The sequence below is a fragment of the Rhinichthys klamathensis genome, unplaced genomic scaffold, assembly GCF_029890125.1.
Source record: "Rhinichthys klamathensis goyatoka isolate OS25496 unplaced genomic scaffold, OSU_Roscu_1.1 h1tg000032l_1, whole genome shotgun sequence".
Lineage (NCBI taxonomy): Eukaryota > Metazoa > Chordata > Actinopteri > Cypriniformes > Leuciscidae > Rhinichthys > Rhinichthys klamathensis.
Window position 1 is genome coordinate 895,141 of NW_026606581.1, and position 25,055 is coordinate 920,195.

Sequence of the window (25,055 nt, forward strand, 5' to 3'; positions counted from 1 at the left end):
TATTTACCCAGATGTACTCTTACATGCATCCCAGCTTCTCATTTTGTTCCCATTTGGTAATATCAAAATCCATTAAAAAAACAAAGCAGGGCCATGTAGATGGTCCTTTTTGTTTCAAATCCTGGTTGTTTTGTTTTGTAAGTTAACATAATGGGAAACGAAAAACATGATGAACCAGGCGAGGAAACAATCATTGGAGGAGAATCGTCAGGGAACATCTCAGAACTCATGATGGATGGCAGGATTCAAGGTCTTTCTTTCATAACTGTGGGCAAAGACATGGGGCGATCCTAGGCTTTTTTTGTTTTTGTGCTTGACCCCCATTTAACCTTTTGTTCAAATGAGTGTACTGACTTCACCCGTTTAACAAAATAAATAATTGTGTAGTTCTTGGTTGAAGTGCTTTCCCAGGAAAAACAAGAATGATGTTTTTTAAAGCCTAATTATTTAAACATAAGCATAAAGTGCCAATTACAAAATAAAATTGGGATTTTTTTTGTTCTTTTTCAACAAAGGGTCTGTTAAAGCTTTATATTATACAATCTATTTATTTCTACATTTATTTTATTTCTGGTTAGCAATGTTTTTCAGCAGCCCTGTTACAAAATTTGGGTTCTCAGCATTTAATACCCTGTAATGTGATATTACATTCTAGAAATAATTAAACATATATTCCATAAATTCAAGAACATATTAGTTTGACAATTTTTCACACAATAACAGGGTTGCATGGTTGAGCTTGATGAATGAAGTCACCAGTAAAATATGTAATGTTTAAAACTATTTTAGTTTTGTTAGATAATAGTTTATCTATAGTTCTCTAATAAGCCTTTATTACTTTGCAGTTTATTCATTATCCCCCGGTTTAGTCCCAGACTAAAATGCATGTTTGAGCTGTTTTAACTGAAAGCAAATTACACTGACACATCTTAAAATATATCAGTGCCATTGTTTTGTCTCAAGTCTTGTTTTTCTAAGGCATGTTTATAAAAGCTACTTATATGTCCCAATTAAACAGGCCTAATCCTGGCTTAATCTAAGCCCTGTTTGTGAAACCAGGCTGAAAAAGTGTTAAGTGAAGTACTATACGGAAATATAACCTCTATGGAAGCAAATTTCCCCTTAGGATAAAAGAAACCGACACAATAGCACAGTTATGTATATATATTTTTTTAATTCTGTTTGTTTCAATAGCGTGTGTACAAAATGTCTATAAAGATTTAATAGTATTTGAGATCAACAAGTGTGAGAAACTTGGGAATACCGGGTAAGAGGTTGGCTGCAATCTCTCCTCAGCAACACACAACTATAGCAAAGAGCTGAGATGCATTTCAAAGGCTATGACTGGGTGGAAAAACAAGCTGTATCTTCATCCATTATGATAAAACCTAAGAAAAAAGACAAACCCTAGAGTGACCATATAATAGTTAAACCCAACACTTCAGGGGCAGGCAGAGGAGAGTTCAAATCTGTTTCAACTGACAGGAGATAGTGCTGTTACTCCATATAAAATCTAACATCAGAAACCATGTTAGGATATTAAGATGTCAATAAATGTTTGCAGTTACACTAAATTTGGTTTTGGTTTGTAATAGGGCTGAGGATTACAGGAAGTGAAGTAATACGCACCCAACTGCACAAAACCACCTCCCATGTTTATCGCCCCTACAACTTTCATTCTCACACAGAAAAATAAAAGGTACTTTCCAGTGCGAGGACCCTCCTGTACTTTCATAAAACTACAAATCTCATCTCCACAATTGCCACAAAATACTGTGAAGAAAATATATAACAAACTTCTTCGCTACAGAAAAATATGGAAAACAAAATTGTCTTCTTGTACACACTGTCATAAAACACATTTGTGTGTTCTCAAAGGCTTACGCACACCAACTGTCACGTTTCAGACTCTGTCAACAGCACAGCAAACACATTTCAACTGCAGTCTCGAGTCACAGCACACCTGAATCCGTCAACTTTGCTTCACTGATGAGCAACCACAGAGAAACCCCCAAAAAAAGATGGAAAAAAAGAGGAAACCACTCAAACAACTATATTTAAATGATCAATTAAAAGAAAGAAAATCAAATAAAATCACCAGAAACAACTGAAATAGTTTTTATTTGGAAACCAGATTGAGATGTAAAAGTGTCCCCGTTGTCAAGTATGTACCGCCGTGACAACACAAACAAACAGAGCGATGCAACTTGAGAAAGATGTGTCCTTCATTAAAAAACCCCCACTAAAATCTAGTTGCTTGACAAGTCTCACGCTTTCTTAAATCACTCCACATCATAACGTCTCTAAACTCAGACCGCACACACACACGACAGTGAGCTACACGTGTTTGCTGAGGGAGCTGCCGCACCTCTGTTGCTGTCCCGGTACCCAACCGTTTCCCACAGTTTCTTTGTGTTCATTTGGTCAGTAAATCTTAGATCTGATGATGACAGACATGTAGAAGCATCTGACACAGAAATCAATCCCTTCCAGGAGGGAGAGTATCAGAGCAATGCCACGTCAGTATAAAAGAACTGAGCATATTTCACACTTCAGATAGAAGTGAAAGAGAAGAGACAAATCAAAAAGACTTAAGAGATACCAATCACATCCACTTAGAGAAGGGCACATTTTCTTCTTTTTGTTTGAATTAACAGTAACACTTGTACGTCTTTTCTGTTTACTACATAATACGAATTTCTGAGCGATTAAAATCATCCATTTTAATTTAAACTGTGGCATCAGCATCATCTAAGTGGCAGTTGTTGGTATCTGATGGGTCATATAAAAAAGGGCTCCTCTGGTGAGGGCTGAATGAGACATTCCCAATATGGGAAAAGAGGAGACTATGTCTGTGATATTCCATTGGCCCCTCATGGCTCCATTTTACTGTCGTCCTCAGCATGTTTCTGCATGTGACAATGCACTGCCTACAAAGACAAGAGGCACGTCAATGTTTTATCATTTTTTCATAAAATTTCTTGTTTTTCTCTATATATAACTACACACATTGTACCGTTCATAAGCTTGGGGTTGATCAGAAATACAGTAAAAATAGTAACATTGTGAAATATTATTATAAATTTAAGAATGAATGCACAGATCTAATATACTGTTACACATCCGATTTGCTCACAACTGTTTACATTTGCATATGAAATTTTCATATGGCCATTAAGCCGTGACTCAAATTTATAAGAATTTGAACCAAGCAAATTTACTTCTCACAAATGTTTAACACACACACGTTAAAAAATAAAACCCTACAAGTCAACATGCACATAAATTGTAAGAATATCAATTCAACAGTATGTGTATGTATGTATGTATATATATATATATATATATATATATATATATATATATATATATACACACACACACACACACACTGTTGAATTAATATTCTTACAATTATATATATTTAAGTGATATACAGCGCGCCAATTGAAGAGTGTGCGCTGCGGGCACAGTATAACAATCATTTGAACCATTTTTTTAATCATAAAACCATGATAAATAAAATAATACAGAATTTTTGTTGCATTATGGTATTGAAAATTGGGAGGAAAATGTGGTTAACTGTCATGAAAATAAATTGTACTCTGTCATTCTTTTGTAATATTTTCCAGTTGTAGCCAATTATATTTCTGATGCAGCGGGTTGAAGAATTTATGGAAAATGACAGCAGAGGGTTAAACGGCATTTTGTTGGTGGTACATGAATGGCAGCTTACAGAAAGTCGTTACAGGTGTGGTACATGCAGCAAAATTGATAAATTACCCTTTGCGGTACAACTTCAGAATTTTCATGTGTGAAAGTGAACATTAATGCCTGCATTAAAGGAGAACTCCGGCGCAAAATGAACCTTTGATCTAATAAAACATTGGTACCTAGTCAAGCGTTCTCTGAGATTTGTTTTCATGATAATCGAATGTAAAGAGTTTTATCTCTAAAAACTGTTTAGCGTATAACGCTAGTAATGGGGGCATCTATTAAGTAAAAAGAAATCGCTAGTTTATACCACTAACAAGGCTCAAAATAGCCCCACACGAACACAGTAACATAATGAGGGTCCCTACATGCAAAACGAAGCATTGAGAACTTTGTAAGTGTACAGACCGTTTAATAAGAAGATATTTTATGAAGACAGTCCACTTCGTGTATACAGACAGGAGCCATCTTTGGAAAACAGTCTCGACTAATCAAACCACGAACGCCATTCATACAGTTCAGAAGTTCACTGAACTTCATACAATTCAGCTCACTTAGCACGTCGTTCGTGGTTTGATTAGTCGAGACTGTTTTCCAAAGATGGCTCCTGTCTGTATACACGAAGTGGACTGTCTTTATCTTCTTATTAAACGGTCTGTACACTTACAAAGTTCTCAATGCTTCGTTTTGCATGTAGGGACCCTCATCATGTTACTGTGTTCGTGTGGGGCTATTTTGAGTCTTGTTAGTGGTATTAACTAGCGATTTCTTTTTACTTATTAAATGCCCCGCTTAATAGCGTTATACGCTAAACAGTTTTAGAGATAAAACTCTTTAAATTCGATTATCATGAAAACAAATCTCAGAGAACGGTTGACTAGGTACCAATGTTTTATTAGACCAAAGGTTCATTTTGCGCCGGAGTTCTCCTTTAAGAGTGTCGGAAAGCTGCCGTACCTGCTTGGAGCCGTTGCGTGTGGTGAAGTATGTGTCGCAGCTCCTCCAGCGGCATTTGAATGTTTGCTGTGCTGGGCTGGTGTGGTCGTTCAGCAGGTGCTGCTGCAGGTGCTCCATCACGCCAAAGATTAGGGTACAACCGTACCACTGTAAAGAGTCATGCAACAGATATTAACTGGCATCAGGAATGGCTTCCAGTCACATTATAAGTCATGAGCTCAGTTTCTTACCCAGCAGCGGTAGTTCTGAATCAGGTTCAATTTAACAGCTCTCACGCTCCCATCATAGCAGCCTGTGTAGATCTGCAACGGACAAATCATCACCGCCTTTTTAAAAAAAAATGTTTACTTAAGCAATCAATGCTTGTAAATCTGTATGAAAAGAAAATTGTGGGACCTGCTATTGGATCCCAATAGGGTGTTAAGATGTGCTCACCATGCTCTTGTGGATGACCATACACATCACCATGTCTGAATGGCCACCATATACTTGAAGTCTGTCATGAGACTGGAACCACCAGAGATTTGGTCAATATCATAAAAAGAGTTCATAACAAGCACACAACAATATAATTCCAATACAATCCACAAAGAGTGATATTCACAACACCTCTAAAGAAAATGGAATATTTTGTTTACATTGATTTCATGACAATTAAGCACTTTTCTTTCCCCAAATTTGCACTACTGTGATGCAAAAAACATTTTGTTCACATTTTCATCATCTTATGGCGCTTTTTCACTGCTGGTACGGCTCGGCTCGGTTCGGCTCGGTACGGTTCAACTCGGCGCGGAACGGTTCGGCTCGCTTCGCTTTTCCACTGCGTGGTACGACTCGACTCGGTACGGCACGGTTCGGTTCGCTTTAGCTCGGTTGCTTTTCCACCGCAGTTAGTACCTCTTCAAAGTGGGTGGGACTGATCGTTAGTTTGTCCCTACACTGTTGTAGGTCCGGTGATAGCCGTGTGCGGCTAAGAGCTGAGCTACTTCTTGGAACACTTTTTCATTCCGTTTTGCCCCATCCAGCTCTCGCTGGATCCGCTCCTCGGCAACCAACGAGAGGAACGTCTGCACCTCGTCCACTGACCACGATTCAGACATTTCTTTTTAAAGTTTAAAAAACAGATGCTACCGCGTTGGCTGTTGTCTACTGGTTATTTAAATCTAGCGGGTTTAGTGTCCAATGACGCTGGTAGTAACGATTCTGTCTGACCAATCAGTGATCTGCAGTGTTTTTACGTCACATTTTAGTACCGGTACGGTACGCTTGGAACCTCAACAGACCAGGTACCATTTAAAGTGAGCCGAAGCGAGCCGTACCGTACCGGACCATGCAGTGGAAAAGCACCACAAGTGAGCCGTACCGAACCGAACCGTACCGTACTATGCAGTGGAAAAGCGCCAAAGCGTGCCGTACCGAACCGAACCGTACCGTACTATGCAGTGGAAAAGCGCCAATAATGTGAAAAATACATTAAAACTGTAAAGTTTTCATACATCGTAGTAGTATTTGTAATGATTTTAGTTAAAAAAATACTGTTCAACGGATGCCAGTGTGGTTTTAGTATTATTTATATAAAGTCAATTGTATTTATTATTATTTTTAGCTTTTATTTTTGTATTTTCAGTTTTCAGTTTTCATTTATTTTCATGTTTTAATAATGTTTGTTATTTTTATAATATTTATTTTAATATTTATATTTAGCTATATTTTTATTTCAGTTAACTCTTTATTTTACAGTGCTTAATTTATCTTAAAACAATGTAAAAAATATCTTAATGGTGCTAAACATATTTTTTTTATGAATAAAACTAAAAGAAATTAAATTCTTAAATTGAAATTTCTTTAAAATATCTTGTTTAAAAAAAAAAAGAAGTAGTTATCAGCAAATGTGTCACATATACCTGGAGCTCGTATACACGGACTAGTTTGTCCAGGCATGCGGTGACCATCACCTTTCCCAATATGGCCACCACGGTGACGGCATGACTATGACCCTTATAGATCCTCACCAGTTCTCCTGTCTGGAGATCCAGAGACAGGGAAGCAATTTAGAATAAACAAGACACTTAGTTCCTGCATCTCAATGGGAAAGGAGAAACACCGTGCATGAGGTACTCACATGTATATTATGTGCATGTACAGACTGGTCACTCGAGCCACTGAACACCAAATCGTTCACCACCTGCAGAGAAGCAACAAATAAATACTTAGGGTGTGATACTTGGTACACATCTTTTGATAGAATCCTTTATTCTCCCTCATGTTGTTCTTTTTTACTTTATTTCTTCAAAAAATGAAAATTCTGTCATCATTTACTCACCCTCATGTTGAAAAAAGTCACCATGAAATCTAAATTGACAAATCTTATTTTTTATGGAATATATTTTCTCTTCTCTGACTATGATGTGTTAACTGGCGTGCAATAGCAAACCACAACCATCCAATCAACTCCCGATGGACAAAACCAAGTCCTACCCTACATTTCTTCATGTTCGAGAAGCTGTTTCACTCGGATATAAGTCACAATAGGAAAGAAAAGACTTGACAATTTCCATTTTATGAACTCTGTGTGGTGCTCAGTCCGAACCACTTTCAACAGCGTTTCTCAGAAATCGCGTACTGCACCTTTAAGCATATTCATTAGAAAAAGTGTGATTCAGGCACAAACCTTCATGCAGAGCACAGTTTTGCTGTGGCCCTCCAGCGTACGCAGCAATAGCCCATTCTTAGCATCTCTAACGCTGATGGTGGCGTCATAGGAACCAACTAGCAGGATACGCCGAGCCCCTTCCTGAGCCGTCGCCAGGCAGCTTACGGCCCGCGGGCCATGGCACTCAAACATATCCAGCTGCTTATTGTTCTACAGGAGATGAGAGAAATGTTGTTAATTACCCCACAGCCAAAGAACAGAGGACACAAAACTTACTTTAACCCAAACTCTTTTGATTTCTGATTCATTAAACACTTCATACCCTAAGACTGAAGGTGATCACAGAGCCATTGGCCAGACCGGCATAGAGAATTTTCCAACGATTATGAAGACAGAGCACTCGATCTGGGAGAGACAGCTGTTCCTTACATTCTGTTGTCTGAGGGAAAAAATAGACAAATGCTTGTCATATTTACAATATTATACGTTTAAAGACTAAAATACAACTTAGGAATAGAAGGACTTATAAGACTTAAGACATTAAGGCTTTTAAGACACTGATGTCTAGGATGTTCATTAATAACTACTTAAATTAAAATTTTAACCATTGATTTAACATTAAATAAAATAAAACATTTTTTACTTTTATCAGCCTTTATGCTCTTTTGTAGTTTCGTAATATATCACTTTCAATGTTTGGAACTTTGGTGTTCCACGGATAAAATAAAGTCATTTGAGTTTGGAACCAATAATTGGTTAAATAAATCCTTTAAATATCAGTTGGTTATTTACACAGAGCAGAGCTATTGTATTGTTTCATGGTACTTTTTTGGAGCTTGACAGTGTGAATAACTCTATACTTTGCTGAATGAAGATGTGCAGACTGTGTATCTGAAAAATGTCCACTTCATTTTTCAGTAGAAGAAAAAAATTTAAGTTAGTTGGCAGATACAGTTTATTGTGTAACCAAAATATCAATAATACCCCCCACCCAAAAAAAAAGGATAATGAGGGAATTTTAATAAAAACGGGACTCTTATTTTGAAACTCTGAAACTGCTAGCCTGTAGAGCCGTAGAACCTGGTTTTTACTTTGAAACATGCAACGGTTTGAGGTTTAATAATCACATTTGGTCGTATTGTGATTCCTTTTCCATCCCCAAATTTAAGACCTCTTAAAATGACAATTAAGACTTTTTTATACCATTTAAAATATTTAAGACTTTATATTACCTTAAATTTGATCAAACTGAATTCAAGACTTTTTAAAGACCCGCAGAAACCCTGTAAAAAGCAGTGTGGGTCAAAGCCAAGCACCTTTAGGTTGTAACAGCGGATGGTCTGGTCACTTGATCCCGAGTACAGGCGTTGTTGCAGGCCTCCTCCACATGACACCAACAGGCAATTCACTTTACTGCTGTGACCTTCATACACAGCCACACACTTCCGGCTCTGTAACAATTAAGAGACTTCTTAAAGAAACCTGCTTTGTGAGCTACATTCAAAAGAACATAATTTTCTTGTTTAAATGCTTTTACTGAACTACAAATTTCAGCCAATTTTGTACTAAGTTTACCCACTCAACTGAAAAAAAAAGAAGTGCACAATGATCTTACTATCAAGTTGAAAGCACGTATAGTGCGGTCCCCTGAGCAAGTATACAGCAGTCCGTTATGGATCTGCATTCCATTAACGGCCTCTTGATGGCCTTCAAACTCTCCTTCAGTTGGCACATCCTCCTCCCCTGGATCTGATATATCTGCTAACACACACACACACACAAGTTATTGAGTGAAACATTAACACTATGAACACCACATTTTCTGAAGAGAGACACGATCGCTTTATACGCTGAACAGATTGAATTTAGGCTTTTATTCACATATACACATTCATTAACTCACACATTAGTTGTGGTAAACGGAAGCTTCCGCAAGAACCAATGAGGTTCATTCTCGTGGGTTAGGTAGCAAGAGGTTTGTTCTTGCGCATCAAGTAGGTTCGGTTGAGCTTCTGTTTATGTTCGCTGATCAATGTTTATATGTGAATTAAAAGCCTACATTAAATCTGTTCAGCGTATAAAGTGATCGTGAATATTCAGAAAATTTGTACAAAACCGCTCAATTCATATTGAATAGTTTTACGATCTCTTTAAAAGGGGTCATCAGATGCCCATTTCCCACAAGTTGGTATGATTCTTTAGGGTCTTCATGTAAAGTTTGTAAAATACTTTGGTTAAAATTCCTCAAAAGTTGTGTAAAACAACACCCTTTTACCTCCTCAAAAACAGCTCTGTTCACAGCGACCAGTTTCTGTGCATGTCTCTTTAAATGATAATGAGCAACTGCTCACCCCACCCCTCTCTTCCATGGGATAATTGAGACTGAGATAATATGAAAGTGCCTGTATGTTTAATTTCAGTCATTTAATGGAGTTCACAAGAAACCAGCACCACTGCTCTCATTCTGTATATGAGTTGGCACAATTCTCAGGGTTGTCATACCAGAAATCACTCTCAGAGGCACAGGTTAAGTATAAAACTAACAGGCACTAAGAATACCTTGCCCTTAAAAAGTAATTTGGGGACTTGATGAACTACATTTGTATGCTAATTTGGTTGCTCTGCTACGACTGCAATGAGCAAGGAACTAGATGAATTGATATGTACTGACAGCTCCCACAAGTAAAAAATAAATTAAAAAAAATTACATATTTAGTAAGTGAATGGCACATAATATGTTGTTGAGGCAGCAGTTAAATTGTATGAATGATACGTTACAGCTTCCATGTATGTTTTTGAATATATCACATACCTGAATGCAACTTGGAGGTCAACACTGTTGAGGCTGATTTTATTACACTGTAAAAATAAAAACAAGATTTTTAATACTGCAAGACTGAGAAACATCAATGAAAGCAGACAGAAAGATTCAAGGTGCCAGATGGCCATGCAGTGAAAATGATTTTAAACGAGCTGTATCTTACGGTGCATATTATTTTTCCCCTCAATTATGTCGTAATAACGAGATATGTCGTTTTAACCGGCAAAAGTAGGCTAATGATAATAAATGTGTCTGAAAAAATAACAAAGCATTTTAATTGTTTATTAATAAACTAGTGTTTTCTAAATCAGTGTAGGCTGCTAACATATCTCCATACATCTCTGCTGTAAAGTAGATGCACCTTTAGAGAGAAATGCACCTTTCATACGGACATGATTACATAATCAGAGGGTACCGTATTTTCTTTCGATTAGATTTTTTCAACTTTATCCCCGTCTTAGCAGCCTATTAAGCATTTTCTTTATAATAAGGGTTTTCTATGGGAGGAAAACGCTTAAGGTGTAATTAATAGCAATGCATTCGTATTCTGGGCTCATCTGCTATTCTGTAGGCTACATATGCTTTATTAATAAGGTACAGAATTTCATCTTTTAACATGAATGTCCACAACTATTTGCTTCAGCTTTTTGAACGTAGAAGTATGATAAAGGTATGATAGGCTATATACATTTTATGTAGATAAAGGCATATTTTGTACGACTACACGTCCTTATAAGGCCTAGAAAAATTGTCGTTTTGAAGACATAACATCTCGTTATTACGAGAGATGTCGTTAAAACGACATAACATCTCGTTATTATGACATAATTGAGTGAAAAATATAATATGTATGTGGCAGACAGCAATGTGCCACCGTAGTATCTGTATGTCTGTGTACTCTTGCCTATCACACACCATTGTGTTCAACCATGTTCAAAGCCCATACATATGCTTGTCGAATAATATCTTTCAGAATGTTTACTAACCTTAAGAGATTAAAAACACAACACATCCAAGTCCACTTTCTAATCACAGTTTGTGGAACAGGGAACTAGAATAATATAGTATTTTTTATTATTATTATTAATACATTGAATATTACCGGTATACATAATTTTAAGTGTATTCACAATGCGTATGCTACCTGCACTGCAGACTTTAAAGTAAATTGTAGTTGTACAGAGAATCTCAGTTTGGTTAACTTCGGAAGTATTCATTTAGAAGTCAAGTTTCAAAAGACCCTTTTTTACTAGTGATGTTCGATTCTTGAAGGAACTTTAGGTCCGGGCTGATGACATAGGCGAAGTAGCACGCTTCTTGCACAGCACCATAAGCCCACCTTATGTCCATAAGCATGTCCAGAGGGGCTATTGAACCAAAGAAGCATTTTGAAATGAATGAATCAAACCTACAGGCAAAGTTGAAAGTCAGCTTTTCGGTCATGTCCAACTCAACCGCATGAGCCGGTACTTTTTGATTTGTTCATTTCAAAACGGTTCCTCCATCATCAACCCAGAACTAAAGTTTGATTCAGTTCTGGGGACCAGCTCGGCCGATTACAGGCTTAAAATAAATATTCATTCAAGAATCGAACATCAGTACTTTTTACTTCACAAGCTATAAGACAAGGGGTGTCCTCTCCTGCTCCTGGAGGATCATTATCCGGCAGAGTTTAGCACCAATCCTAGTATGCTGACCATCACATGAACAAACAGGAAAACAGGTCTCATTGCATCCGCTTGTTAGAGAAAGTGTAAACGGCAGTATGAACTGACGGCGATATCTATGGACTTTTAAGAAATCAGCTAACCTAGATAGTTATTTTTATTGTTCCCGTTTTATTTAAATTAAAATATCTAAATGTTAGTAAGAAGAACCTAAAATAAAAAACTTTTAAATATCAATCTGTATATGTGAAGGCCATCGGCTGTGCTCATTTTTGCTTCCTCCTTTGAAGGTATCTTGAGTAAAACGGCTCTATATTTAATGAAGCACATAGAAAAGACCTGAACCGGAAGTGATGCAACTTGTTTCACAGAATACGGAAATCTGTTGCACATAACCCAATTAAACACACCTGAAACAACTAATCAAGGCATTACCCTTCCAGGAGCAGGATGGGACACCCATGCTATAAGATAATAAGAATGTTTAGAAAATCACAGTCCAAAACATGAGACTTACCTTTCACAAGCCTTGACTGAACTGCTAGTATCAATTTCACTAGTGGAGGTGACCTCGTTGCAGGCAAGATTTTGGGGGTCTGTGACGGCACGGTCTGTTGAGTGTGCAGTGGCCGACTCCTTGGCCGACTCCTTGGCCGACTCCTTGGCCGACTCCTTGGCCGACTCCTTGGCCGACTCCTTGGCCGACTCCTTGGCCGACTCCTTGGCCGACTCCTTGGCCTTCTTTTCAGGCATCTCATCTGGGTCTGAAGAATCTAGATTGACAAAATCAGTGGGCACAGGTGGGGGAAGCTCCACCATTTCCAGTTCAGATGAATCAGAGTGAGCTTCCTTCATTGGTGGTGTTGCTAGCTTGGTTCCCTGTGGTTGTGCCTTTGAAGCTTCGGTCACCACCATCTCCTCATTTTCATTTTTCTCTTCTGGTGTGGGGGGTGAGGCATAGGTTCTGCTGGATCGCCGATTAGGTCGGGACTTGCGGGCAGGTCGAGCAGCGGGCTGCTCTGCATCAAGCTCTGATTCACTGATTTCAGGCTGCTCATTCCCCTTTGCTTTCTTAAGACACTTTTTCTTCTTCAGTTTTCGAACACGCTTAACTGGATCAGTTTCTATGTGGTTTGAGGGAGACAGCGGCTTGGGAGAGAGTTGGGAAGGAGGGTTGGCTAACCCCTCTAGAGAATTTTGATGAATTTTTTTGTTGGGTGATGGCTCTATTCTGTGATCTGAGGGAGCTGCCGTTAAATCCATGCTTGTGGCGTCATGTGAAGACTCCAGGTTGTACTTGAAGGCAGTATCTGTTTCAAATTGAAGAATTAATATTCAGTTCAGTTTAATTAATTCAATAATTCAGTTACGTTAGTAATAACTACCTCTGAGCTGCAATTTAATGAATGGAACCTACCTGTTTGACAAGCTGCAAACACTGTTTGGACAGGTGTGGTATTTTGAGGTCCTGGGAAGGGGGATTGATAAGGTTATGCTCAGAAATGGGGTTACATTGAGCGATGGGCTCTTGTTTAATGGTAACAGGCAGTGAGGAGGTTGAAGAGGATTGGAACCTACCTGTTTGACAAGCTGCAAACACTGTTTGGACAGGTGTTGTATTTTGAGGTCCTGGGAAGGGGGATTTGATAAGGTTATGCTCAGGAATGGGGTTACATTGAGCGATGGGCTCTTGTTTGATGGTAACAGGCAGTGAGGAGGTTGAAGAGGATGATTGGGCAGCTGTTGCTGGGAGAACAGCGCTGGGGGTGATCTGAGTAACCTGGGTTAATGAAGAGCTTAAGATCTCACTGTTCCTCTCTTTTTCTTTTGGCTCAAATTCACCTGAAAGCGTAATAGAAATAGAATTCTTGATCTCTATTTTATTTTATTATAAATAACAAATAAGCTGTTCACAAAACTCAAGGTGCTTACTGTCATAAGCTAATACATACTGCAAACTGGCAATCAACCACCTTTACAGGCCATTTGTACAGTATGATCACCATTAAAGCTATTCTAATTTTCCTGATAACTTTTAGCTTAGATTTGTAAAGCTAGTACATATGATTAAATGACTCTTCCATTTAGATTTTTGTACCTTGCATTCCTTGAAGAATTTCAATCCGCTGGGTTCTCAAAGAGTTCATCTCACCGATTACCTGTAAAATATCCGTAGTTATTAAAATATTGCAAAATAAAGTGATAGCCCAGTGAGAACTGAAAAGTATTTTTCTGTAAATGTGATCTAGTAAAAAAGTTATTACCTGTTGTTTCACCATAAGCAGACGCTGTACTTCCAAATAGGCAGCTTGCAGGGCAGCACGTGCCTGAATAAGACTGTTATCCACTGCCTGAAGCGAGCTATTAAGCTCCTCCTCACGTAGAGATACAGCCAGCAACTGATCCACTTGAGAGCGCTCTGCAAAACACAATACATACCCATATTATAATAGCCAACTAAATTGGCTTTCGAGGTAAAGTTAATTTCAAACCCTGATTACATAGATTTATTACCTTTCTTAGACTTAATTTTTTGCCTCTTGTTTTTCCTATCTTCGTTAGGAATCTCTGGAGACAAAACATCCTAGAGGAGAGATCACCAATTAAATAATGGCAAGACCTAGATTAAATTTAGGTTATTCTTGCATTACTTTCTATGTGGAACATTTCAAATCAGACACTTATAATGCTCCATTTCAATTAGGATGTTGCCTTGGAAGGCAGCTACGTAATATGGTAGACATCAGGGGTGCTCACTAGATTTGGATCAGAGCTGTATTTCCACAGTAGAAAGTAGAAAGCTTACCCCAGGAGCTCTGCGTTTCTTCCCAGCTCCTTGCATGTCAATCTGTTCAATCTCTGATGTACAACCACTGTCTCCTTCAGCATCCTCTGGGCCGTTAGAAGGCCCTTTCGAACCTTGAATCTCCAGATGACCTTTGAACTGCAGCTCTTCTCTCATTGGTTGCTGTGAGGGGCCACAAGGAGGAGAGTCTTTCATTGGGTCTACACCATTAGGAAGGGAGCTGGTACCAGCAGGGCCATCTTTGACCACATTGCTTTCAGACAAGCTACGCTTGCGGGAAGGCACTGGACTGAGGTCAAACAGAGAATCCCAATGAAAGCCCTCAGAAAGAGGTACATCATTTTCATCCATTTGGTTCAGACCCTCGGGTTCACAGGGCACCATTTCTATACCAAATCTGAAAAGATTCAGAAAGAATATGGAATTAGGGTATTAAGGAAGTAACAATACATTAAAGTACTGACTGAGTTTCAGTCTACAACCATTTAATTAAAGTAAACCAAAATTTAAGAAATACTCATGCAGTACCTTGGTAAGCCCTTGCCTTGCTTCTTCCGGTTGACTTCCTGGTAGACCTGGTCCCAGTTGACATTCCGCCTGGAGCCAGAGGTGCTAATGAGCTGCCGCAAGGTGGGTTTAAGTCCTAAATCCTTCTCAGGCTCATTCTTTCGCGTGCCACTTACATTCCTAATTCGTCTGGCAATATTCAAGTTGGGTTCATGGGATGCTGCTTTGCCTTTGGTTCCCATATGGCGGTTCAAATCCCTTTGGAGACAAGCAGGCAAGGCAAGCTTACTTAAAGAGGGCACGGAGCCACCTGCTGTTTGTTGGGATGGGCTGCTGTGGGACTCCTCACCAACTGAGTATAAATCTTCATCTAGTATGTCCATGACTTGATCTTGTACTTGTAGGTGAGGATTTTCTTCCATTTCAACACACTCCTCCTCATCGTCATGGTCCATAGTGGAGGTACTAACATGCAAGGACTGCAGAGATGGCCTAGTGTCATTGCGCACATTGGCAATCTGTACTGATTTGTCTGTGCTGGTTAAATGCTCTTGTTCATTGCTAATACATCGTACAAAACCCAGCCTTTCTTGACTCTTGTTCTTGCTCAGTTTTTTCGTACTCTCATGTAATTCTTGATTCTTGTTTAGTTCTAAATTCTCAACTTGCTTATTAACCTGAGGCACAGTTTTTGATCCTTTGAAGCTGTTCTCTGGGCAACATACATCAAAAGAGTTATTTCTGTTAAGCAATGTCTCTTTAGCTTTTCGCAGCATCTCTGAAAGCAGACTGTCTTGGTCTGCATTGAAAGTGGCATGTTGTGGGAATTCAGAACTTGAATGGGAATGCTTAGAACCTTTAGCGCTGACAGAGTCTTGACTTCCTGCAAGCTTGCTGGGCATCTCTGTTCTTCTAGTGGTGGAGGTGGAGGGGTAGGCGAAACCATCTATATTAGTACTGCCAATGTTCTTGAAGGCACTCTTCTGCTCCCTGCACACACTCTCTTCACAGTTAGGTTCTGTGGGATTATCCTGCCAATTTATTCGGTCTGCCTTGGATTTCCGCACTATGTCCTGAGTGCCCTCGTTGAAACTTTGTGCCATAACGTTTTCAGGAGATTCCACATTAGACTTATCTAAAGTTTGCTGAAGGTTAGCCTGAAATGAAGCATCCCCAAGTTTAGCTGGTGGATAAGGTGCCCATCGATGTGCCTTCTCTGACTTCTGACCCTTACCTTTGTTGGGATCGTGATCACCACCAGACTCTTCTACACTCTGTTCACCCTTTGTCTGATTCTCAGAGCAGTTGGGTGTTTTTTGATGCTCTCTTGCAGATGATTTATAGTGCCTAGGTGGTGGCATATATTGTCCCTGCCAAGGGGCATTAAACTGATTGTTGTTCCAGGGAAATTGCTTTCTCAGATGTGGAGGGCAGACTCCATAGCCACCTTGTCTACCACTCCAGAAGTTTCCTTGGTTGTGCAAACTCCCTCCCTGACGACCAACAGAGCCCCACTTCTGCAAGTCAGGTGGTCCTTCAGCATGCCATGTGGCACACCTACCCTGTCGGTTAGGGTTAAACCATTTGTTGCGGTCAGGGGATGGAAATCTTAAATTCTGCCAATTAGAGCCCCTGCCCCTTTTGGGCATCTGAGGAAAGTTAGGATAGGGTCGGTCCCAAGGGCCACACTGCTGGTACATCAAAGGCCTTGCCCCCTGCCACTGAGTCCGAAGCTCCTGCCACCTCCTTGAGTTGTCCCGCTCTTCTTTAGCATGCATTGCAGAAGCCTCTTCTTTCCTAATAGAGTTCAATACAGAATGGTCACATAATGATTTAACTGATAAAATTGTATTGACACACCACAATGAGGATAGGTGAATAGCATGGTGATAGTTTAAACAACAATGCAAATAAATAAAAATATGGGAAGAAACACAAAACATAAATGCCATGGAAGAAATGTGTATGATTTTTCCTATCTTAATATCAGACTTATATTATTGGATCAAACTTATTATATTGTATTAATACTATCGTATTAAAAGGAATCTTTTTGAATTATTAAGGAATTACAGCTATTTACTGGCTGTCTTAATTTGCAGTGATCTTGACTGAATTTTCTTGGAATGCAAAGGATTTCTGTCATTTATGAATGTCTAACACTCTCATTTAAACAGCATGGCGCATAAAAATAGTTGATGAGGTCAGACTATTTAAAGACATACTGCCCATACTGTTTAAGGGTTGAGCTGGAAGGGTATAGTGTGGTATGCATCCAAGAGTTTGAGAGCGCAAGTGTTGCAGTCACGGCTGTTTTAGGCCTCACATGACACCAGACTCTAGTGTCAGAACTGTTTGCAGAATAGTTTAATATAGAACTGCATGTGTTGTGGTTACAAACAGACAATTAAAACACCAAGGAAAGACACTCCAATAAGAAAGATTTCAACTTAAAGATTTCAACTTAACGATTTAACTTAAAAGTACACTACCATCTAATAAATACATAACTGATAAATATATATCTTTAAATATCATAAATAAAGACTGGCAGGTCTGCAACCACCATCACTGCCATACAATTCAGGGTTTTTAGCAGGGCCATAGCAAGACTCACCTGATCATATCCTTGCGTTTCTCGATGAGCTGCACAATGTCCTTGTCAAAGTAGTCTTCATCTTGGTCTTCGTTTGAGGGCTGGTGCTTCTGATCCTCAATGCACTGTTTATGTGAAGGGCTGGAGATGTGACTGGCATAGTCGGTCAGGCTCACCTCAGTTACGCCGCAGACCCGGCACTCGTGTCCACAGTCCCTGGGGACAGAGATGCACAAAGGCTGCTCAATGCTTCCCTCAGGCATGGCTGATACTTTTGAGAGTGGCTGTCTAATCAGTTAGGATCCTTTTAAGAGATCAGGAGGCAAACTGACTTTTCAATATAAAATCCAACTAGTTACTAAAAAAGAACAAAAAAAATGCAATCTTCCTGATCTTGTGGTACATCTCCAAGGGCTTCACAACTGGTTTAGAGTAAACAGGCAAGAACAGAATGCAATAGGAGACATTGAGCTCAGAGGGGTGACCACCCGCTCAGCACCAGCTGAGCCTAGCACGCTGTCATGATGGAGTCTGCTGTGCTCTGAGAAGAGGGTTGGGAGAGCGGTTCGATTTTGGTGTGTGAAATCGCATCCCCCCACCCTCTGGCTCCACCTTCCACTGCTCTTTAAGGCTGCACCAAGGCCAGGACTCTTCAGCAAGCTGTAATGCGACCTGCTTACAGTTGCCGGCTTGAGAACCCCTCCCTCCATAGTTTCTCTCTTTAACTGCCAAACTCGTGAGCTGATAGATGCTTGCTGTTGGCAGTTGGTTTATCCCTGAAAAATGGTGTCATGGCAGCTTGCCATTTTCCAGTCAGCAGCCTGCAAAGTTCTTTCTAATTCGAAAATATACGTGTTTTGCATGGCTTGCGAATGAGTACTATGATTTTGATTATGATTAGAATTATATGTGATTATTGTTCTGCAGTTCATTACCATTTGTTCAAATTAATTATTGATTACCGCTCTTAATTATTGCTCTGATTAAAGCACAAAACAAGTTAAACTAATCTCATAAACATTATTACCAAAATGCAATTAGCTCAAATATGTCGAACCTCTAAAGGCCATGATGTTTGTGTGTTTTTCACCTTGGATTTCAATACTCTCCCCATTTAAGAATGCAATTCTCACTTTTCACATTCCAGAGATCTACATAATTGTCACGAGGCAGTTGTCATTTGTCGGCCTTACCAGTTGTTCCCAACGTCCCTATATATACTCCTGGGTTATGGCAGCTGCCTCGGCTTATCTATCCACTGACCAAAAGAGACACGTGCCTTTCAATACACATGCTTTGACCATAAGTGTATTCAGGGTTTCCACACCTTTTCATCAAAGAATTTTCCAAAATATTTCCCATGACTTTCACAGCTGTTTGTGATTGCTACGGAGCCCCTAGGGACGTGGTGGTGAAAAAAATTTGGGATGGGAGAATTATTATTTTTTTTAAATCTTTTCGTTTCCTCGCAAAACTTTTGCGTTCCCCCGAGAAACTTTGCATTCCCTCGCAAAGAAATTTGCATTCCCTAGCTAAACGTTGTTAAAACACAAATGACACTTAGGTTTTTAAAAATCACAGTAACGTAGACAACGAGCTACAACCCAAATTTCCTCAAAACGAGCTTTATAATATAAATTGATCGCTATGAGCAGGAGGGTGACAGACAAGTCCGAAGGGACCATCTGCAAAGTGCAATATAACCCAAAAAAAGTTACTATAAAATAGTCATTACACACTGTAGTGTCACCAAATTCAATTTACACACTAATGGTCTCCCACAGGTCATACTACAACACTTAGTTTATAAAATGCACATTTTATATTATGAAAAATATTCAATAACTTCACTGTAACACACCAAATTCAGTTCACACATCACTGCTCTAATGCTGGCTATACAACACTTAGTTTGGAGAGTAATAGCACATAAAAAATAAGTAGGCCTATTCTTTACACAAATGATATTGGCACGCAGCTAACATAATAGTTACAACCATAGCTTTTGCATTAGCCTATATTTTCTTACTAAATTTTATGGCATTACACTATAACAGTGTGAAGCTATTGAATATTTTTTTCTAAAAATGGTGAAGTTATTGATTTTGTTTTATAATAAATAATCATAAAAAATATGCTTTTTTTTAATCAAACCAAGTTTTGTAGTATAACCAACAGGAGAGCAGTAATGTGTGGACTGAATTTGGTGACAGTACAGTGAGTCACAGTGAAGCTATTGAATATGTTTCATAATATAAAATGTGCAGGGTTTTGGGTTTTGCACTCCGCCTGCTTATAAAGCTAGTTTTTAAGGAAAATTGTGTTGATGCTCGTTGTGTAGGTTACTGTGATTGTAAATAGGTGTCATTTGTGTTTTAACAACATTTAGCTCACGAATATTGATCCGGGAAGTTCGAATATGTGAATATATTGCCAACTTCACTGAACTCCTTGAGTTAATAAGCACTGACCGCCTTTCTTTATCTTTGAGTCCACGTTCAAACACTATGAAACGTTCTATTAACGTACAGAGCTCTGAAACACTGCTAGCGGACAATAAACAGGGAGTGTCTGTCCGAGCTCACAACAGAATTTGCGTGGGAACACAAATACCTTTGCGGGGAACGCAAAAGTTGAGTGGGAAAATTTGATTTTTTTAAAAATAATTTCCACGTCCCTTTAGGGGCTCCGTAGATTGCTGCATAAGCATTTAAAATATATATATATATATATATTGTAACAAAATTTTGGGGTGAATTTCCAAATTTTTAAATAGCAGATTAAGCATTATAGCATTAGCATTATAATTAGTGTACAAACATCTCAGATGAGGCTACAACACCCTGAGATTTAAAGGTAGCTCAGTTCTATGAACTTGACAGTATAACTGTAATGTTGATAGTGTAGAGAAGGGTTTCCCAAACAGGGGCTCATGAGGGAGTTTGTGAGTTGATGAAAAGCTAATAACTAATGGAATCATAAAAAAAAAAAATGTAAACACTTACTTAGAAAAGATTAAATATTGTTTCGCTGCCTGTCAAGTGAGCATTAACCGTCATTACAGAACCATGAACGTGCAAATGTGTTGTTATATTATTGAAATATTAACTTAAAATATTTATCTGAAGTAGAGCCTGATGCAAGTCAAGGGGTTCTGGTTGACAAAAAGGTGGATTACATGATTCTGTGCAACATTTGTGTGTATCATGACCTCTTACCGGCCTTTCAGATTCTCCAGCTCCCTGTGGTGCAGCATACTCCTCATGTGCTCTTCCATCTCCTAAAAACAAAGACAGACACCACTGAAATATAGCATTATGGTATTGAACAATATTTCAATACATATAGGCATACATTTGGTGAAACAAACTTTTTCATGTTACACAGATCATTTTTAACTTGCATTTTATTCTTATAATGTTTTGCCTTGCACAGGTTATAGATCTCACAACAGAACAGTGCATGTGCATAAGTCAGATAGGAGCCAACATGAACGTGTAAATTACAGTTTGCAGAGGTGGACGGTAACAAAGTACATTTACTTGAGTACACTTTTTGAGTATCTGTACTTTACTTGAGTATTATTTTTTATGGAAACGTCACTACATTTGAAACAAATATCGTACTTTTTATTCCACTACATTTCTGTAATGGTCCTTGAGTAGAAAGTAGTCACGTTAGTCAGGGGATGATTTTGGTTGCATTTTGGTTGGAAATGAAAGTCGGGTTGATGTCAGAACATCAACCTGATTTTAATTTTCATCGTTGGGTTTGGTCTTTTAAATGCAAATTTTGTCATTGTTTTGGAGCATACTAGCTTATAGATAGCAGTAAGGGCTAACATATTCATACTAAAAGCCAAAAAACTTTAAATAGGGCACTATTTTAGGGAACAGCCATTTGGCTGTCTGAAACCATTGTGGACGTTATTGAGAGCACTTATTCAATCTAACATTCAATCCCATACTGGAACTGCGTTCTAGAAATACATTTGATATTGATATGAGGGTAGGCAGGCATAAATTCAGAGGCATAAGGTACTGTTAGTATTAAATACAACAATGCATTGGCATTTACTTTTTACTTTCGATACTTGATAATAACGAGTACTTCTGTAGTTTTACTTAAGTAAAAATCGGTCTTTACAACTTTTACTTGTAATGGAGTAATATTTGACCAGTAGTGTCTGTACTTTCACTCAAGTAAGGAAGTTGTGTACTTTGTCCATCTCTGACAGTTTAACCACTAAGACTTTTCAAATTGTCACATTATATCAGAACTGGGAGAAGGTTTGTGTTTAAAAAGCCAGGTTTACCTGTTTGGAGCTGTAGACCGTTTCACAAAGAATGCATTTCTGTTCTTTAACCATGTTGAAAGATGTTATTGTATCTTAGACCACCACAAATAAACAGGGTTCTGCATAAAGAGACAGATAAAACAATCAGAACACGCAGCATACATGATGAGTGCAAAATCAAGAAAATCATATGCTAAAAATGTCTTATTTCATACATACACACATACACTCTCTCTCTTAAATAGTTAAACATTTCCTGTCAAAACACAGACATCAAATCAAAATATATTTGAGATAACAAAAAAAAAATTGGATTTACAAAGGGAATATAAATCTTTAAAAATTGAAATATTGATCATATATTAAAGTGATAACACTTTATTTCAAGGTTGAATACACGATACATGTACTAGTAATAATTACAAGTAACGAACCCTAAACCAAACCCTACCCTTAACCCAAATGTAATTAATAACTACTACTAAGAACTTATTTGTGTAATTACACAGTAACAATGTCACCATAAAATAAAGTGTAACTATGGACATTTATGGTCCATAAAATATTGGATATAACTAGATAGATAGATAGATAGATAGATAGATAGATAGATAGATAGATAGATAGATAGATAGATAGATAGATAGATAGATAGATAGATAGATAGAGATAGATAGATAAGACAGACACAAATCTGAATATGTACCAGCGAAGGCATTCAGACTCAGCCATGCACATAACTCAAAGATGACTTGAGCTTTATTATTTATTTCACTGCAGAGGCTCGTATGAAAAGGCTTTGCCAATTCCTACATTAGACTGTGTGGTATCAGTAATGCAAAAGGTTGGACAAACTCCATAAGGACGGAAAGAAGGTCAGTGTGTCTGGCTCCATGCAGGTGCCAGGAGACACAAACCAGCAGAAACAGCAGTCGGTCAGGGGACTAAATGCAGTATGCTGAGAGTGCAGCACACAAGCCAACCGCGACACCACAGAAGGGTCATGTCTGGACAGGTTCAGTTCTCGAACAGCGTTTGGAAAAACACTGGACCAACACTGTATCTACGCAGCTTGAGGGGCCATTCACAAAGAACGCGTTTTTGCGATTAAAAATGCGATACACATGGCAGTGGAATAGAACAAGCCAGGTCTAGAGACACGTTTTAAAAGTTTAACTTTAGAATGCCATGTTATATGCAAGACGTTCGCTGCAAAAGACACCAGGCGCAACAGTCAAACCCGTGTAGCGCATCTGCACATAAAGACTAACACAGAACGCATTTTTGTCACCCTGCTCTAAAGTGCTCAATATGGACTATTAGTTATTGAGAATAATAAACATTCACATTCATTTATGTAAATGTTCCAGAACTGAATTGTGGTGAAAAGCGCAGTGAAAATTGACATAACTAAAATAAAAATAAACTCTATTTGTGGATCTTGACAGTAAAAGGCCTATCTAAAAATGTCCCCTTCAGTGAAATATTTGCTGTAAAATATTCAATGATTTTTATTAAGTAAACTCAACAGTTACATTTATACTGTTAGTAATATTCCAAGATGAACACTTGGTGGACTGAATTAACTTAACTAGTTTATCCATACTTTTTTTTATTTTACAAAAATTGTTAAAACATAAGAACCAGATATTATACATCAGGCTTTTGAGGAACATTTATATGTACATCTCTCAATCATTCTTGTATTGCATTGCATTACATGTTTTGTCACCACAATAAAAACTACAAAACTCTGATCATAAAACCTGGCATCTAAATATCATCTTACCAAGACATATTATTAGGAAATATAGTGTAAAAACTGATATTTATATGTATTTTATGGAAGTAGTCAGCTATACTGCTAAGATCTCATTGATTTATCACAAGCTATCAGGATTTCATATTCCTTTTAGCCTAGGCTATATAAATATCAGCAATTGCCTAAAATTGCATAAATCTGCTCAGTTTGGGCCTCTGAATACAATTTTGATAAGGATTAAATGTTTTTATCCTCCTCAGGTATGAGCTCCATATTCTCACTACATCATATTTGAGCCTGATGTATCAAATATGATACTCAACAACAACAACAACAAAAACACATGCAAACATGCAAGTTTCAACACAACGTTACTGTTCCGTTTAAAAAAAGTTTCTATTTTCTGACTATTATTTCTTATATCAGGTGTAACAGGGTTTATATGGATGACTGAAAGGAAGTGCAGTTTATGCCTCAGAAAATGGCATGACATTAGGCCGCGGTGCAGGAAATATTAAAGTTCCACAACATAAAAATGGCAAAGCATCAGTGCTGTGAGTGGTAATTTCCATTGGTGCCACTGATAACAACAAAGCTTAAAATAGCTCTCAAGCACAGGTCAGTTTGCATGTCCTCTACAAGTAAATAGAGCCCTGCCTCCCTCTCCTGTAAAAACAGCTCGGTAATATAATAACGGGGTGGAACATGAAACAGCCTGAAGGTTAATAACCAGGTTTGAGTTACTGAAATCTATCAATAGAGAAACCAATCAAACTGTTTACAACTCATTCATGCAGAGAACGGCGTGTTTGATACAAATTCGCTCGTTGGTTAATGCAGCTCTAAGAAGAATGATGCTAACATCACTGGTTAAAATGCTACTGTGAACTGACAGAAGGTTAAATTGCAGAAAAACGTAAAAATTGAAACATGCAGCCAGGGGTGTTTCTCATGTGCAGATGTTTAGCATTTAGGCTAACACACTGCATGGACTGAACATTAGATCATATAAGTTAAGGAGCAAAACAACGTGGATAAAGACAAACCCGGTATCGTGTATACCTCTTAATTCACGCGGAGAACGCATTTCTTCAGATTTCCATAAAAATCACACCATTTCTATTAATTTTCCACACTTCTTAGCAACGTTATGGGCGCCTTTTTTCGGTGAAAACGGAAACAACCGATCAGTTTCAAAATGGCCGGCAAGATTTTAAAGTAAAAGTCACTAGATAACGGTTACTAGATAACGGTATCTGGTAACCTGCTGGTAAC

At 38.3% G+C, this 25,055-nt stretch overlaps 1 protein-coding gene across 1 annotated transcript; it reads right to left on the minus strand.

The window, feature by feature from the left end:
* Positions 1-2,105: 2,105 nt before the first annotated feature.
* znf106a (zinc finger protein 106a) lies at positions 2,106-24,979 on the minus strand. The gene is made up of 24 exons (XM_056245511.1): positions 24,843-24,979; positions 22,037-22,137; positions 20,940-21,001; positions 17,743-17,937; positions 15,147-16,922; positions 14,619-15,015; positions 14,327-14,396; positions 14,077-14,231; positions 13,911-13,971; positions 13,615-13,654; positions 13,391-13,578; positions 13,230-13,280; positions 12,330-13,122; positions 10,137-10,183; positions 8,940-9,085; positions 8,641-8,775; positions 7,647-7,763; positions 7,343-7,534; positions 6,794-6,856; positions 6,576-6,695; positions 5,107-5,178; positions 4,902-4,973; positions 4,672-4,818; positions 2,106-2,930 (listed from the first exon to the last, which is right to left on the minus strand). The coding sequence occupies exons 2-24, from the start codon at positions 22,088-22,090 to the stop codon at positions 2,874-2,876; spliced, it is 5,010 nt and encodes a 1,669-aa protein (XP_056101486.1). The 5' UTR covers positions 22,091-22,137; positions 24,843-24,979; the 3' UTR covers positions 2,106-2,873.
* Positions 24,980-25,055: the final 76 nt, after the last annotated feature.

Excerpts from the sequence above, each read along its gene's own strand:
- znf106a (XM_056245511.1), bottom strand. The coding sequence starts at position 22,090 with ATGGTTAAAGAACAGAAATGCATTCTTTGTGAAACGGTCTACAGCTCC. Across the intron at positions 16,923-17,742 it reads AAACGCAAGGATATGATCAG|GAAAGAAGAGGCTTCTGCAA; the intron begins GTGAGTCTTGCT and ends GAACTCTATTAG. Across the intron at positions 13,579-13,614 it reads AAAGAGAGGAACAGTGAGAT|CCCCAGCGCTGTTCTCCCAG; the intron begins CTTAAGCTCTTC and ends TACTCAGATCAC.